Here is a 16,098-nt window from a genome sequence, read left to right on the forward strand (position 1 = left end):
TGAACATGGCATTCTTTGAGCGGCTGGCCTCCCATTCCTGAAGTCTCTCAAACAAGTTCTCATTGATGATGACTTGGAGCAGACAGTTGCATCAGAGCAGACAGTCATGCCACGCCCAGCAACCGTAACTTGAGGAGATGGCATGGCGTCGCGACGTGGAGTCACCTATGTTCCCCACAAGATCACACTTACAATACATCAAACTACAAAAACTTAAAATCAAACGTTTTACGACTGAAGATGCCGAGACCTTCTGATATTGAACAACAGACGCACCAATGTTTCATTGCACAGATGGCCATTTCCATGGCAACCAACCGTTCCAATACTTGAAAATCATAATACTTATGTGTAAGTTAGTCATGGTCACTATATTTAACAATTATTTAGGCCATCCGATGGAAAATATAATTTAAAAATATATATATTAAAAAAATGGCAATTCCACTCCAAAAATGCTGTTTCCATGGCAACAGACAGTCAAAATGCAACATTTTATTATCTTATAAAATTCATTGTTAACCATTTAACAGTAATCCATCATCAGTTGGTTATTTTGTATTGTTTCAGATTTTTTTTTAAATTGGAATTCAAAAAAAAGCGTTTTTCACCCCAAAACGACCTTTCCAAAAATTGAAAAAAAAAAATGTGAAACATCATTTTTTTTTTATTTAAATAGATTTTAAACTTCTCAAAAATCTATAGGTTTGCTACTCTCCAAAAAATTCCAACGAAATTACACAAGGAACCTGACTAATAAAACACGCAGACTTAAAAATAAATAAATAAAAAAAAACACGGAAGAAGCTAAATGGGTATGAACCGAGCAGCAGCAACAATTCCATAAGTACGCCGCATCATATACAAACATTCAATTAATGGACGTAGAATCCACGTCGTGAAACATCCTCCAGCTCGACTTGCTTTTCTCGGTAATTTACCTCCTTTAACTCCACCGCACACGTGTATGTGCGATCGGAGGCTCGGAGCTCACTTTGAGCGGTGTATAAGCAATACCTTTTCTAAGCTCGGCTTGATCTATTTACCGAGTACGTGCTCCCTTTGGCGCGTGACTTTGGGCTTTTGAAAACCCACTCCGTGGGAATACCTTCTGTGCAGCTGCCATCCGCAGGGCAGCTCACTGGATGACGGGATTGGGGCAAAGCCTTCGGGGACCCCAACTTTTTGATACGAGGAAAAAACCACGGGGGGGGGGGGGAAACCTTCCCAGGTCAGATTGCGCAAATAGGGCTGCAAATAAGGTTCAGCGTTTGAACTAATCGGGTTCACCTTGCCAGGGCTGCAAGCATTCTGCAAAGAGACATGTTCAAAATGAAAGCAGTCTTCAGTGGTTCACATGACAGCCAATGCCAGGAGAAATCAGTGCCCAGTTCACTCGTAGCAATAGTTGGCATGATCCTGAATGGCCCAAGCATCAAAACACAATCTAGCTATTCATCGATCCCGGCAACCATGCATACTATCTCACAGTTGCTGATGCATGACAGTTCAGTACGTCCGCAAGAAGGTAGCTCAGGCACAGCCAGAAACAGCCAAAGAGAAACAACCTCTGCCTGTCTGTATCAGAGTAGTGGTTCACATGGAAACTAACATGACCTGGGAGACTCGTCGTTTAGTCGAACATTGCGCATCTCACATGACAGCGTGATGAACGTCTCGACTGAGCTTGGAAACATAATCAGTCATCACTACGAGATGGAGAATGCAGTCCGTCCTCCTCGGCTGAAACGCAGACGCACGGATCTTGCTCCATGTGACAGATGCTGTGAAAGAAGGGTACAGTAAGCTCCAGACACTCAAGACTGTGTCAACGAGGCTCAGGAGGTACGTTTCACCCAGAAGGGGGGGGTGGGGGGGCAACTCGATCGGATCCCTCCCACACAAGCAGCACCTGAGAAAGACGGTGTACCAGGCCGGGCACTGCTGGGGCTCGATGTTAGTTCGTGCACCTGAGTTCCCATCTCCAAATACACGGGGGGGGGGGGGGGGGTTTGAAATACCACAAGCAGCTGGGAACCGATGTGGACAACTCTTCCCGAGCCCACCGAGGCATGTCGCAAAGGGGTATTCAAAGGGGCCGCAAGTCACAGAATAAATATCAGTCTTGGCTTTTCCAGTATATGCTAAATTAAAGAAGAGCTTGTATTATGGAGGGATGTTAAGTTTGTAACCACATGTCGAGTTGTAATCTCGTGTATCGAAAACTAGAACAGCACTCGGTAAAGCGCGTACCTCCGCCAAGCTGAACAGTTTACGTTTTGTATCCCACTGGCAGGCCGGAACTGGATTCAGACCTGAACTAAAATTTAAATCACCTTGTTCTTGTCACCTAACCGACTCACCCACCGAGTTTTGTCCAAATCCGTCCATAACTTTTTGAAATAGCGTGTTATGTATTGTTTTAGCCCCTATCACAGACAAACAGAAGGGTGAAAACATAACGTCTGTCCGCCTTCGGTGATGTCGGTAATCAGAGCTGATAGCGGGCATTTTGTAGGATGGACACTGCGACGTCCCGATAGCCAAACATACTTACCAGGGTATGTCCTCGCTTCATGCCACGTGGCATGCTTCTCTCATTAAAGGCACAATTGTTTCACCACTATGTACACGTCGTTAAATGCTCTTAGGGCCAAAAGGAAACTGCGGGATGAACCACACAGGTTAACATGTACACATATTGTTGGAGCGGGGAGGGGGAAGCCAGGAGGGTACCGTGGCACGCCTCCGAAATATAAGGACAGCTGAACGCTAAGTGAATGCTAACCCTGTTTTGTTCGGAAGCTCCAGTATGAATAATTTGACACCAAGAGCGGTCCGAAGAACAGGAGTCGTCCCGACGTACAATAAAATGTACATTATTAAAAGACTCGATCAACACTCATCCGAAAGACATTTGAACATTCCGGGTCAAAACTCACAGCTTTGTTCCTCTTCCATCTCTCTCACTCGCCACCTCCTCTTTTTGTTCTTCTGTGCACTTTTGTCCTTCGTTGAACCGCTTGCTCTGAGCAGATCTCATCCCGGCATCCACAGGCTCGGTTTTCGTGATCTGTACCGGCTCAGGGACGGTAGGCTTGCTCGTTCCATCCTTACTAGGACCCTTGGCTTTACCTGTGCCAGAATGGGGGTCAAAGGAAGAGAGGGGACAGAAGTGAGTGGATGGGGTTTGGGGGGGGGGGAGAGCGGAAAAAGACGGGGGGGAGGGGGGGAAAGACAGGGAGGGCCAGAAAAAACAATTCCTTCATCATGTTGAATGCCTGATTTAATAACTCTATGGATCATCAGCAGACACCACCCATTCTAAAGGTTTAGACCCTTCCAGACGAGACCTCTCGAAACAGCTTGTCCACAATCTTCGTTGCGTCTGAAGTTTATCCGATGAGAAAAGAGAAGGGAATACAAGAGAGGCATGCGACCAAATTACCATGCATTTAAATATTGATAAACCACATCCTACGAGTTGAGCGATGCAGTAGCATCCTCGAAGCTGCGAACCTCACACTGTGTCGCATGCCAATCGGAAATTCCTCCTTGTTCCTTACATTCACATTACCACATGAAGCTTCATTTTGGTGACACATTGATATTCCCGTTCAGGATAACATGTGTTGTCTACAGCCCTCCCGCGTTACACATCACAACTGTGAGTCAGGACTTAACCAATCGGTTTCCACCACTAAACAAACGCCATCAAAGAGTTACCGGCCACAGCAAAGTTGAAGATGGACGCCATCGCTGGAACCTTCTTCTGGGGCTCGCCAGGCTCCTGGGAGCAGAAAGCAAGGATGAGCATGTAATTAATGCGGACCGAATCAAGATAAATCGACATTTATTTGGGATATGGGTTATGCATCGACTGGGTTTACTCGCATTAGCGACGTGGTGATTATCCAGAACCTGAGACCGAGGCTTTTGCGATATGACTTCCAGATCATTTAAACTTGCTCTCAACTGCCAATACCTTGAAAAACTTTCAATCAATTCTCAAGTTCCACAGGTTCATGGAGTCCAAAGGCATCAATTTGTCTCCAAACCGCTTTTGGATTCCATTGAGCGCGTCTACTCCGAGTATCGAGCGAGATCGAATTTTCTCCCACATTCGCACCTCTCGTATGTGCAGGACAAGGACATTTATATTCATTGTGGATGAGGAGATATTTTACAAAATAATAAAATAAAATAAAAACCATTTTTCCCTTTTCATAATTGAAGTGCCACACCTTATAAGGGGTATACCCATCAACTAACATCAGAGAAGAATGAGGAAGTTAAAAAAGAAAACAAAGCAGGATGGACGACTATACGCATCAACGGGGAAGTGACTACGCGACGTGGCAACGGAACAAGAGTGGGCAAAACCAAATGCAAGGACCACAAGTGGTGAAAAGAAGAAAAGGTCAAACCTGTTTTTCCACAGCAGAGTCCTCGGTCTTTGCTTCGCCACTCTTATCCTCGATTTTCTTTTCCCTTTGTACGTGCCTGCCACCGGTCTGTGCCGCGAACATCCCCAAGATCCCTTGGGGCTTTGAGGGCGGTTTGGGAAACGAACGACCGTTGGGGATGGCATCCTGGACCTCCATGTCTTCGCAGGCATGCTCGAGAAGCCGAGCCCTTCTTTCTGCGAGATCCTCGGCGAGCTGAGGCACGGCCTTGGCATTGCAGATGGCACCGAGTCTGGAGGAAAGCGAACGAGCTCGTGAGACATGCTGGGCCAAATCCTCTTTGCCAAGTGCCACATTTGCGCAAGCAATAACAATAATTCCAGGAGGGGAATTTGACTGGGCATTGTGCAAGGACAATGTCACATAAGGGTGGAGGGATATTGGGGGAGTGGGGCATATTACAAAGCAAATGACCCATCATGGATAGACCAATGGCCGAAATCACCATCTCTGCAGCTCTCTAGCATAAACCATGTAAAGCTTTTCGATAGGCCTCAATCTCCACAGAACAAAAACTAACATCCTAAAATTAAAGTACGAGGCTGAAACAAGAAAGCAGAACGAGGGAGTCGTGTTCGTAGCCGCTCCCACACTCCCTTCCTGCAGATTTCAATGCAACGTCGAAGTGCATCCTGTATGAGGTAAATAAATAAACAAGAAAGATGCCGTGCATAGTACGACACTTGTGAAATCCAAAATAAAGCATAGTTAGCATATAAACAACAATTTGGCAAATTTCCCAACATGTGACCTCTCAAGTAGTTTACATGATTGATTGATTGTTGTCCATAAATTTGATGTCAGGGCTCTCCAGTCACAATGAATCTATCTCCATCTATTTCTTATTCAATGTAATGTTTAAGCACGTACTGTCAAAGTACTTCTCATTGTATGCACATCATATATATATACAACAATAAACTCATGATTATTATTTACATTTCAGATGGCCTTGACCTAAGGCCACTTTAGATGGTACTACACACACTACAAAAATAAGCTGTACAAATTTCAATTTGATATTTTGAAAACTTTTTGAGATTTGGCCACAATAAAACCACAAAAAGCCCCGTTGATTATAATGGGGTGAAATTGTTGTTATGGAAAAGGTTGACGTGCCAGAACAACAGCTCAATCAATCGTTCTGATTTTTGGTGAACCGATTCAGTGGCTCAATATGCACACCCTGTTCAAATTTCAAGTCAACCGGATGAAAATTGATGATTTTATGCGACCTTCACCTTTTGACCTATTGACCGGAAAAAAAAAAAACAAAAAAAAAAATAGGCTTCCAGCTCATGATGAGCTCTATAAGTTGGTTAATTTTCATGAACATCAGTTTAGAATCGTGACCTGTAGGCGACTGACAGATAAACAGACAGACAAGCACTCAGGAAAGGAATATACTTGTGAATCTTCGATTTCACAAAGTAACAAAGGAATGCCATCCCAGAAAACAAAGCATTTTGAGAAAAGCTCGGTTTGACCTACTTGCTGGCACTGGTGCAAAAATCCAAACGAATGTCGTAATCTGTGGTGTAAAGCGCTGCCGCATCCGGCAGTTTCGAGAGTCCCACGCTGTAAACGTGCAGACTGGTCAGAAGGTCCAGGCGACGCTTCAAAACTATGTGGAGAGAGAGAGAGAGAGAGGAAAGAGAGAGAGAGAGATGGAATGGTCGTTGTGAAAGTTGGACCGAGTGTCGACATCCATTTGGTGTAAACCTCTTAGCTCCCTATATAGTCGACCCCTTGGCTTCGAGAGGATCAAGAGTGCACTCGCAAAGCACAAATTTGGTATTCGGTGAGGACACCGCCATGCAAAGGCCTGCGCTTTTCAAAAAAGGGTAAAACGGTCTTTAAAACCCACAAACGAGTGTGCAAGCGCATGGCAAAAGCAGCATCGATGGGGAATCGCAACACTGCCTGCACAACTCGAGGACGTCGATTTCAACTTGCAAGATGATCCTGACAGTCTCTCTCGAAAACAGGTGAGTTAATTTGGTTAAAAACAAACAAACAAACAAACTCATCAGGCCAAGCGAACCAGGAAGCTGTAAAACAAATGGACGCTGGATAATGGTAGTGCACCGATGAGCGAGTTTTTGAGTGAGGCAGAGGTGCCGACCTCTTTTCATACGAGTAGGTAGCAGCTCTCGACATCAATATTCTTTACGGTAGAATCAAGAACAACTTCAGTGACAACACCATTTCTGGTAGAAACGATACATACACCACTTTGCTCACGATGAGCTAGGAAGGTTATGGATTTGAAGAGGACGGGAGTGATGATTCGGAGGGTGTAATGGGATAGAGGGGGTTAAGAAAGGGAAGGATTCCACCGTAATGGGCCACACCCTCATTGACGTCACGTAGTGTTTACTATGACAAAAACTGGAATGTTCGATCAACTTTTTCATCCTACAGGATATATGATACCTGTTATCGTAACACGATGACAACTTTCAATAAACGTGGATGTTCCCAAAGAAGTTGGAAATTTATTGGATAAACAACGATAACGTCCATGAGCTGAGGAAGTGAAGCAGACAACTCATGCATATTTTCAGTCTCGTCCCAAAGGGATTGCGAGATTATTGCATCAACTCTGTGTGTGTGTGTGTGTGTGTGTGTGTGTGTGTGTGTGTGTGTGTGTGTGTGTGTGTGTGTGTGTGTGTGTGTGTGTGAGAGTATTTATATTTATATATATATATATATATATATATATATATATATATATATATATATATATATATATATATATATATATATATAAATATATATATATATATATATATATCTCTGATAATACCAAGCTTGCACATTAAAAACTCGGCTCGCCGTCACACGATCCCTATTAAATTGCTGTGGCACTTAGCGGACATGCCGACAATGTTTGGGAAGTCTTGGCGTTCCATAGTACCACTTGCATTGTGCACAATGCGTATTTTTGTCATTCCCCGTGTACGGTCTGTCGTCTGCTACCAGCTATGTTGTACTGCTATCCCATGCATGTGCATGGGTATCGCTAGTGTATATATATATATATATATATATATATATATATATATATATATATATATATATATATATATATATATATATATATATATATATATATATATATATATATATATATATATATATATATATATATATATATATATATATATATATATATAGTTTGCTCTGCAACTACTTGTCTGATTGATGTGAAACTTTAAGCATAGGAGGGACTCCCCATGCAAAATATTTCATTGATAACTCTGAAATCGTAGGTCACGTGGTGTGGCAGCAATATTGGATTAAAGAAGAAAAAAAAAAGTGGTCATCTCCCAAACCACTCAACAAAAAAATTTGAAACTTGGCATATGTCAACTCCTCATGAGGTGGACAGGGTGATTAGGATGACATCATTGGTGAATTGAATCGAAATCCTTATCCCCCCCACCCCCCCCCCCCCCCAAAAAATCTGAAACTTCATACCTTTGATATAAAACCCGATGCGAGTGAAGAATTAAATTTAGGATGTCATTGGTCACGTGGTCTGGTGGCCATATTGGATTGAAAATAAAAACGTTAAAAAAAAAACAAAAAAAAATCTTCTGCAGAACCGCTTAACAGATCGATGCGAAACTTCATACATATGATCGACTAGCCATGGGGAATATAGTTTGAATTTCTTTTTCATATTGTTACAGATTAGTAAATCTTACATGATTGGAAATGTTACGTTTTGTGTTAAAGACATGATTCTGATCGTTCGGGGACAAAAGGCAACTCGAGTGTCAGTGAATGAATTAAATGAGATGGAAAATGGGACAAAGGATTCGTGCACAGACATCAGCATGCGTCATGAGCATTGTGACGTCGAGGCGGAAGGTCAGAGTTTTGAAAATGACCGGTGTTGGAGCTGAATGCTTTGGTCAACAGGGGCATTAAACAGTGTGAACAAATTGGGTGAAACTTTTGTTGTGGAAACCGATGCTCTCAAGCTTTGGTCTGTGGTCAATTTTTGGAGCCAGACAGAGTGTCGCCTTGCTGCAAGATTGACCCTGCAAGTTTGCCATAAAAACTGAGGTGAGGAGCGATCAGGAGAATGAAGGATGGAAAGATAGAAAGAAGGCGAGAAAGAGAGAAGGAAAGATCGAAGGAAGGAGAAGCAGATGCGACTCGGTGGTGATCTTGGAGGTGACCTGGAGATTCAGTTCGAGCAGCATACGGAGCTTTGGAACGGTGGAGTGCTGGGCACAGTGAAAGACAGGCAGCGACGGTCTCGTGAGCTTTTGCATGGAGAATGGAGCACGGACCACTGAACAAGTGTACAGCGTCACTCCTGCTGGCCGATCAGTTGTGCTCACGAAGAGCCAACACAGCACGCCGGTGTGTTTTCCTTGGCTGCTGTGTGCCAAGGTCACTCCCTCCCATCACCTCATGCCTTCTCGTGGTTCGGATAGAGACGTGGTGAGATCCGTACTGCATGATCATTCCTACGGGGCTCGCACGCTCTACACCCAAAATCTGACTGCCAATCTGCAAGGTTCATTTCTGCACGACCATTCATTTTCATGATAGCTTCATCTACATGGCAAAAGGTTCACAGATCTGCAAGCTTGTTTGACACGGCAAGAGGTTTACTTGCACGTTCAGATACGGCAAGAGCTTAACTTTGTTTCACAGCACGAATCTTGGCAAAAAGGGTGAATAGTAAAACGTGAATGTAAAATTGCCTTCGTAAAGAGTTGAAGTATATGTGTGTAACTTTGATTTGATTAAGCATCGAGTGTGACTTGTACCTTCCTGTGTGGAAGTTTACAGTTACTGACGAATTGTGATTGCATCCGCACTGATAGATATTAGCGCATTTTAACAGTGGGTTTTAAATACATTGCATTTTAAAGTTCCTTCTGTTGTATGTCGCTGGTTCACCTGGTTGTCAATCGATTGAAAAGTTTAAAGCGATTGTTTTTATTGTCTGCCGTGCTCTCTCTCGGGGTACTCGAGGGACTCTCGCGTCGAGATCTGGAGGCAGCACGTAACAATATTCACCTTCATTAATGCAATTTATCCTTAATGTGCACAAATATCCTAATAATCAATAAAGCTTTGGATAATGGCAATGTATGCGACATAATAGGATGCCTGGATGATGCGAGTATATGGGCCATAATAAGTGGGCCTCAAGAGTAGCGTGCTCAGTTCACGATGGTATTTTTGTTCAGAATGAGCGCACGAAGCGAGACTATGCGCTGGTCCGAGTGCCGTTCTAGTTTCTGTAGTTTTTCATTTACAACCATCTTAGCAGATCATCCGGCTGGTCGGTGGCAACCACCAAACACAGCAAAATAGCACCATCGATATCCCCCTCCTTCAAAACAAGTCTCATGTCCACCGTGTTGAAATAAACTGACAACGGCTATATCCCACAATTCCTTGCAGTAAACACATTGTAACGCAGTTAGGTCCGGGGGCCATCGCGCGAGTAGCGTGTGGATGGCCGCTTACAAAAAAAATGTGAGGGAAACCTTGCAGGCACTTACTGGGAAGTTGGTCCTCCTTAACCACAGACACCATGTGACACTGTGCGTGGCAAAGAAAATGGGAAAGTCAACACTGGTTTGGCAGCAATCGAGAAAACAATAAACCATTTAAACAAAAACAACCTCTAAATATCTGCAACAATGAGTACATGACCGACATAGTGACTAAGGGGATTGAACAACCTTGATCGATCTGAGGAATTCTTAGGCAAAAATGAACACCTGTACCAATCGTTGTTCAAAGTTTAACATGAAAGCGAGTCAAAGTTGATAGGTGTGGATAAAGAACAGGCATGATGGGCCGAATGACCTCGTCCTGCGTCTACGTTTCCCTGAGATGTCCTCTTAACGGGTCAGGTTACGAGGAAACTCCTCAAAACGAACAGCGGACCACAAAAAAGTCGAAGTCTCTTATATTCCTCATCAGATGTTTTAACGGTGCCGTGGGGAGTCTTACGACACCTTCACATCCCCGATGTAGTTCTACATCGGGCTGCAGGTTACAACGCGCACCGACAGAACCAAAAATGAGCCAAAGCACTGACTCACCGGCACACCATCTTGAACCTCTTTGCCCGACACCATGTACGTGACGTTGAGACGGTGGCCATCTTTCCCTTTTCTCTTCTTCTCAACAAACTCCTCCAACAACCTGTGGATATGATTGAAATCACTCCGAAATGCGAGTTACAATTGCTCACCGATTATAAACAGGTTGATGTCGAGCGAGAATGAAAAAAAACCCCCCCGCCAAACCGCTGCTGTTTCTAACAGCCACCCACATCCATCGTTCATTGTTTGGCACATCGTCTGTGACCATCAAGGGCAAAAAGAGAACGTTCCATCAATATCACTCCATCGATTCATTCAATTGGATGCGCATGGTGACGTCATGGAGGTGTGGGTTATGTAAATGAAGCATCCTTCCTTCTTGGCACCCGACACGCTGCGAGTTGTCAGACAGTGTAAAAGGTTGCCTGTAAGGTCCGAATGTCAAGTCGAGATCGCTGTGCTATCGACGGTGCCTGAAAGTGGAAAAGTGATGACACCTCTTCAAGGCGAGCATTGGTCTGCGTTGACGGACGCTTTGAACGGTTTATTTTATCGACTCGTGACAAAGGTACGCAGTCGATATGGGTATGCTAACCACCGTGAGAAGCAAAGTAAAACCGACATTCCTGGCATTAGCCCTTCTTCCTCCCCTCTGAGGGTAATCTGACAATTCAGTTCCAATCATTCATTCACCCCACCTCTTCTCTCACAAGTAGAATGTTCTTCCCAAGTCCTGCGTATCAAGTTCTTCCCTCCAAACATCCAAGTCTACCAGTTACCATCACCTCACGGTCTCTCCCACTTCCACGTGATCCCATAAGAGACTCTGTACACCTTTCGCCTGTAACTCGTCCTCCCCTCATGACGTGGTGCAGTCACACGTTTTCGTCATCCCGTTTCTCCTTCACTCCAGTGTTCTTCCACTTTGCCTCGTTCGTCCATGAGCCTCGACAGTGTCGTCAGGATAGCATAGAGGTATGCACACCTATATCCGAGCCGTCTAGCCTTGTTTTGCATCTTCACCGAGATACAAGCTGTCCCCTGGTGTTTCACGTGCAGGGTGAGACATCAACGCGTGCACTGACCATCTGAACGACATTAAGCCGGAGGACCCATCTGCCCACACCGGTCCTCGGTGGAGGTTGAATATCCCACGGTGTCTTTTTCCGAAGAGTAGGCAATCGCCGGGCAGGATCGGCGCCATCCCGAGCAATTTACAAGTATTCCTGATACAACCTACAGGGGGCACCGCATCAGCAGTAGACCCTTGCTCCTCAGCAATGACACAACTTTCAGCCACGAACTGCACACTTTTAACCGGACTGACGTTCCTAAACGACCGCGGAGCATTTCATCTAACCTCGAGCAAATAGTCGCTTGCCTCCTTGATGATGCCACAATGATCTCCCCAAAATGCCCCCGTGTTACCGATCGATACTCAGGTTGAGATTTTGAACCTTTCACGCAAGGTTGGACACTGGGGTGTAATCATTTATTCGTTTTAAAAAAAAAAAAAAACCTTTTCACAACAATTGGCGGATCCATGCCCGAGGCCCAATTGATCTCACGTCATGGTGCTCACCTCAAGATCTTGTTCATGCTCTTCCTTTTGCGCGGACGATTCCTTCTCAAAATTGAGCTTCCTCAACTGCGTGCCACAACAAAGTGCTTTTTCCATGGACACGCGGTTTAGAGGTCCCCGCGAATAAAGGACAAACTGACGTCCTCATAAAATCGGAGCTCGTGCTACGTACGAGACTATAATCATTCGGCGCGACTCACCGCTTCGCGCTGTTGATGTGCACACCCAGCGTGTGACTCAGCCATTTGTACGTCACCTGCAGAGAAAGGCGAAAAATGGATGAACAACGCATGCAACCGTCCAGGAGTGACGTCTCAAACAGCAGACACGACATCGTCCTTCTCGGGAGAGATGGACAGTTTGGTAAACAGCAATTGTCATTATGTCCAGGTGGAGCGAGCTTTTGTCCCGGTGTAACGTCCTCTTCAGTGAGGAACCGTTGTTCACGTGCCATTGGCAGGGAGGATAAACATACCAACAAATGCAATGGGACATCAAGAAAAATGTTAACCATCTGCAATGGCCCTGATATTTATTTAATTATTTGTCTTCAAGAGGCTCACGGTGGAACGAGGGGATGGGGGGGAGGGGTGAAATGGTAATGAACCGACAGTGGGGCCACAGGTGGACAAAACAAGTAAAGGGAGTGAACGAATAGGAACAGAAGAGATAGAGAAAGGGGGACGCAGTAACTTACAAGTCAGAGGACTGGGTTAGGCAGGGTTAATGGGGAAAGACAAGATCATGGATAGGCATTGGGGGGATCACATGAGATTGAAGGTGCACCACTTGCTTGAAGCCCTGGAGGGAAGACTAATCGAACAAACCTCAGGAAGGCAATTCCACCAAAAGGTGAGAAGAGGACCGAAAAAGTGGAGGTGTGTCGTGAGCCTGGATTTTTGGAGGGTAACCAGGAAGAAAGGGGGTAGGGTTTATCTTGGGAGGTTTGGAAATACGTGGTTCTCAAACCATCACTCACACATCCTCATCTATCTATAATTCCAGCAATCTGTGTGTGTGTCTGTCTGCGACCGCCGTTTCTCGACAACCACCGGTCCGATCTGATTGAAACTTGCCAGGAATATTGCCGGGGCCCCGCAGATGTGCCTTTTCGAGGTTTGATATCAATCGGACAAGCAGTTCCCAAGTTACGGCCATTTATCTGTCAGCCAATGACAAGACACGGTGCTATGACATCACGAATGACGTCACAATTAATGTTTATTTATTTATTCTTTTTTTTTTTTGCACGATCGACAGTCCGATCTGATTGAAACTTGCCAGGAATATTGCTGGGGCCCCGCGGATGTTCTTTTCAAGGTTTGATATCGATCGGACGAGCAGTTTCCAAGTTACGGCCATTTATCTGTCGACAAATGACAGGACACAGTGCTATGACATGACATCACAATTAATATTTATTATTTCTTTTGCACGATTGAAACTTGCCAGGAATATTGCTGGGGACCCGTGGATGTGCCTTTTCGAGGTTTGAGAGAGAGAGAGGCTGCACATACTGGCACTCACCTACGGGCACGCACCTACGGGCCCGTACTAGTTTTTTAAAAATCAATAACCATCATCTATCCCATGATTTGGGTTATATTACCCAGTGAGCGATTCCATGAGAAAGTAAGACCCGGTGGTTCCTATCGAAGCGCGTGGCCATGTCATCGCAGCAATTTGTTCAGGGTGCTGCCGATAGCTCACCAACTCCGCAAAAAACACCGATGGATGTTTAACGTCCAACAGCAACCGACGGTGCAGAGGGACCCATCCAGGAACGGTATGCTTAACTAATCAATATAATTAGACCCCCTCACCCCCCACCGCAGCCACAGACGGGGCTTTACAATCGCTTCTGTGTGTCTGTCCAGAGCATATCTTTTCAGTTTCTCCCCGAAGTGGGTGCGAGACTATCGCATTGTGTGTGAGCGTGCGTGTCCACATATTTTTTTATAACAATGTTTTTCTCTGCAACCGCTCGTCCGATCGGCAATCGATGCGAAACTTTAAACATCGGAGAGACTCCTCATGGAGACCATTTTTTTTATTTCTAACTCTGACATCATAGGTCACACGGTATCGAAGCCATGTTGGAATAAAGGGGGGAAAAAAAATAATAATGCGGATATTGACGAAACTGCTCAACGAAAAAAATTGAAACTTGCCATCTGTTTATAAACTCCCCGTGGGGGTATCCGGGGTGATAACGGTGACGTCATCAGTGAAGTGGTATTCCAGCCATGATTTGTCGAGTTGAAATCCTTATCCAAAAATCCGAAACTTCATTTATCCGATTTATACACAACCGGATGATGTGAGTGAAGAATTAAATTTATGACATTTAGGACCAAGAAATGATGTCACGCAATAGGGAGCACGTACCATACGGGTAGACGGGCCATTAGTAGTCAGGTGTTGAGTTAACGATGTTCACAATGAGCGGGCGAGGCACGACTACCTGCTCTACCGAGCCTGGTGTTGGCTCAGTGGTTAGGGGTGGTGGCTTGGGATCCTAGGGTCCTGAGTTCAAGCCCCGTCGGCCGCTGAATTAATATACCGGGGCGGGGGTGGGGTGGGGTTGACTCAGCCTGTCATCCTTCCGAGGTCGGCGAAATGAGTACCAGTGTGTGTACTGGTAGAGGGGCACTGCATCAGCGACACAGTCACGCTTCAAGAAATGATAGCAACCATCCGACCACCACCACCTGCTCTACCAAGTCCGTTCTCCTTTACCAATTTGAGCTTTTGTCATCACATTTCCAATAAACATATATGATGACAATATGGATAACACTAATTAATAAGATGTACAATGAGTTACAGTACAAAGCCCACGCGGCTTTGCATCGATGCATTACTTCGTGTGTGCATCACCAGGGCGGTAGTTTACAATGAGGTCTTCAAACGAACTCAGACTACACAGTCAGCCGAGTGTGCTGCCTCGACTGTGCCCTGACGGACATCATTAATTATTATTTTTTAATCGTTTTAACTCTCACGTTCCACCGTCATCCTAACCGTGCACACCTGTGCGTTTTGCTCGCTTGTCGTTCCCATCCGAGCACTGCATTCGGTGCGTGATGCTGAGAGCCGAGGATAGATGTAAATCGCATTTACTTACTCGATTTGTACGGACACGGGTCCACTCACTACTGTTAATTAATGTCCGTATGATTGAGGCGTGAAGGTAGAGGAGAGGAAATGGAACTAGATCAACGGAGCATGAACAAACCGATCACACACGAGGGAATAACGTCTGGAAATGGCAAACGAAACGGAAACCTACCAGCTTTCCCTCATCAAACACGGCCTCGTCCAGATTCTCCAAACACAGGCCTGCCTCATCAGCTGCGGCGGGCGCCATCTTACCACACCGAGCCTCTTCTTCTTCTTCTTTAGTCTCATCAGCTGCGGCGGGCGCCATCTTACCACACCGAGCCTCTTCTTCTTCTTTAGTCTCATCAGCTGCGGCGGGCGCCATCTTACCACACCGAGCCTCTTCTTCTTCTTCTTTAGCCTCATCAGCTGCAGCGGGCGCCATCTTACCACACCTAACCTCTTCTTCTTCTTTAGGCTCATCAGCTGCAGCGAGCGCCATCTTACCACACCGAGCCACTTCTTTAAAAAAAAATCTATAAACCCGCGTCACTCGCTGCAGCAGGCGCCATATTACCACACCTAACCTCTTCTTCTTTAAAATATCATAAACTACCGGCGTCACCAGCTGCAGCCGGCGCTATATTAAACGTAGGAGAGCAAAGGTTCCGACACAACACAAGGTCGGCAGATTTTGGTTCACAACGGCCGCGCAAGGCATCAACAAGCCTCCGCAAACAGGACGGGGGCGTCACTGGGGAGGTGTATTGCTTACGTGCTTCAGTTGCTTCGCTTAAAGCTATTTTGGAAATCCATAACTGCGTTGTTACAGATATATTTATATATTTTTAAATGAGAC

General features: G+C 45.2%; 1 protein-coding gene across 2 annotated transcripts in view; it reads right to left on the reverse strand.

Annotated features, from left to right (window-relative positions):
* Window positions 1-15,600, reverse strand: part of POLD3 (DNA polymerase delta 3, accessory subunit) — a 30,057-nt gene extending 14,457 nt beyond the window's left edge. For both annotated transcript variants that reach the window (XM_085863409.1, XM_085863408.1), the window contains exons 1-8: window positions 15,430-15,600; window positions 12,338-12,393; window positions 10,553-10,655; window positions 10,004-10,043; window positions 5,958-6,090; window positions 4,428-4,698; window positions 3,727-3,790; window positions 2,943-3,135 (exon numbers count right to left, since the gene is read on the reverse strand). In XM_085863409.1, coding sequence (XP_085719535.1) covers window positions 2,943-3,135; window positions 3,727-3,790; window positions 4,428-4,698; window positions 5,958-6,090; window positions 10,004-10,043; window positions 10,553-10,655; window positions 12,338-12,393; window positions 15,430-15,567 — 998 coding nt within the window. In that variant the 5' untranslated portion in view covers window positions 15,568-15,600. The remainder of the gene's footprint in view (window positions 1-2,942; window positions 3,136-3,726; window positions 3,791-4,427; window positions 4,699-5,957; window positions 6,091-10,003; window positions 10,044-10,552; window positions 10,656-12,337; window positions 12,394-15,429) is intronic.
* Window positions 15,601-16,098: the final 498 nt, after the last annotated feature.

This window comes from Eptatretus burgeri, chromosome 17 (genome assembly GCF_056783735.1).
Source record: "Eptatretus burgeri isolate ZD-2024b chromosome 17, Ebu_testis_v1, whole genome shotgun sequence".
NCBI lineage: Eukaryota > Metazoa > Chordata > Myxini > Myxiniformes > Myxinidae > Eptatretus > Eptatretus burgeri.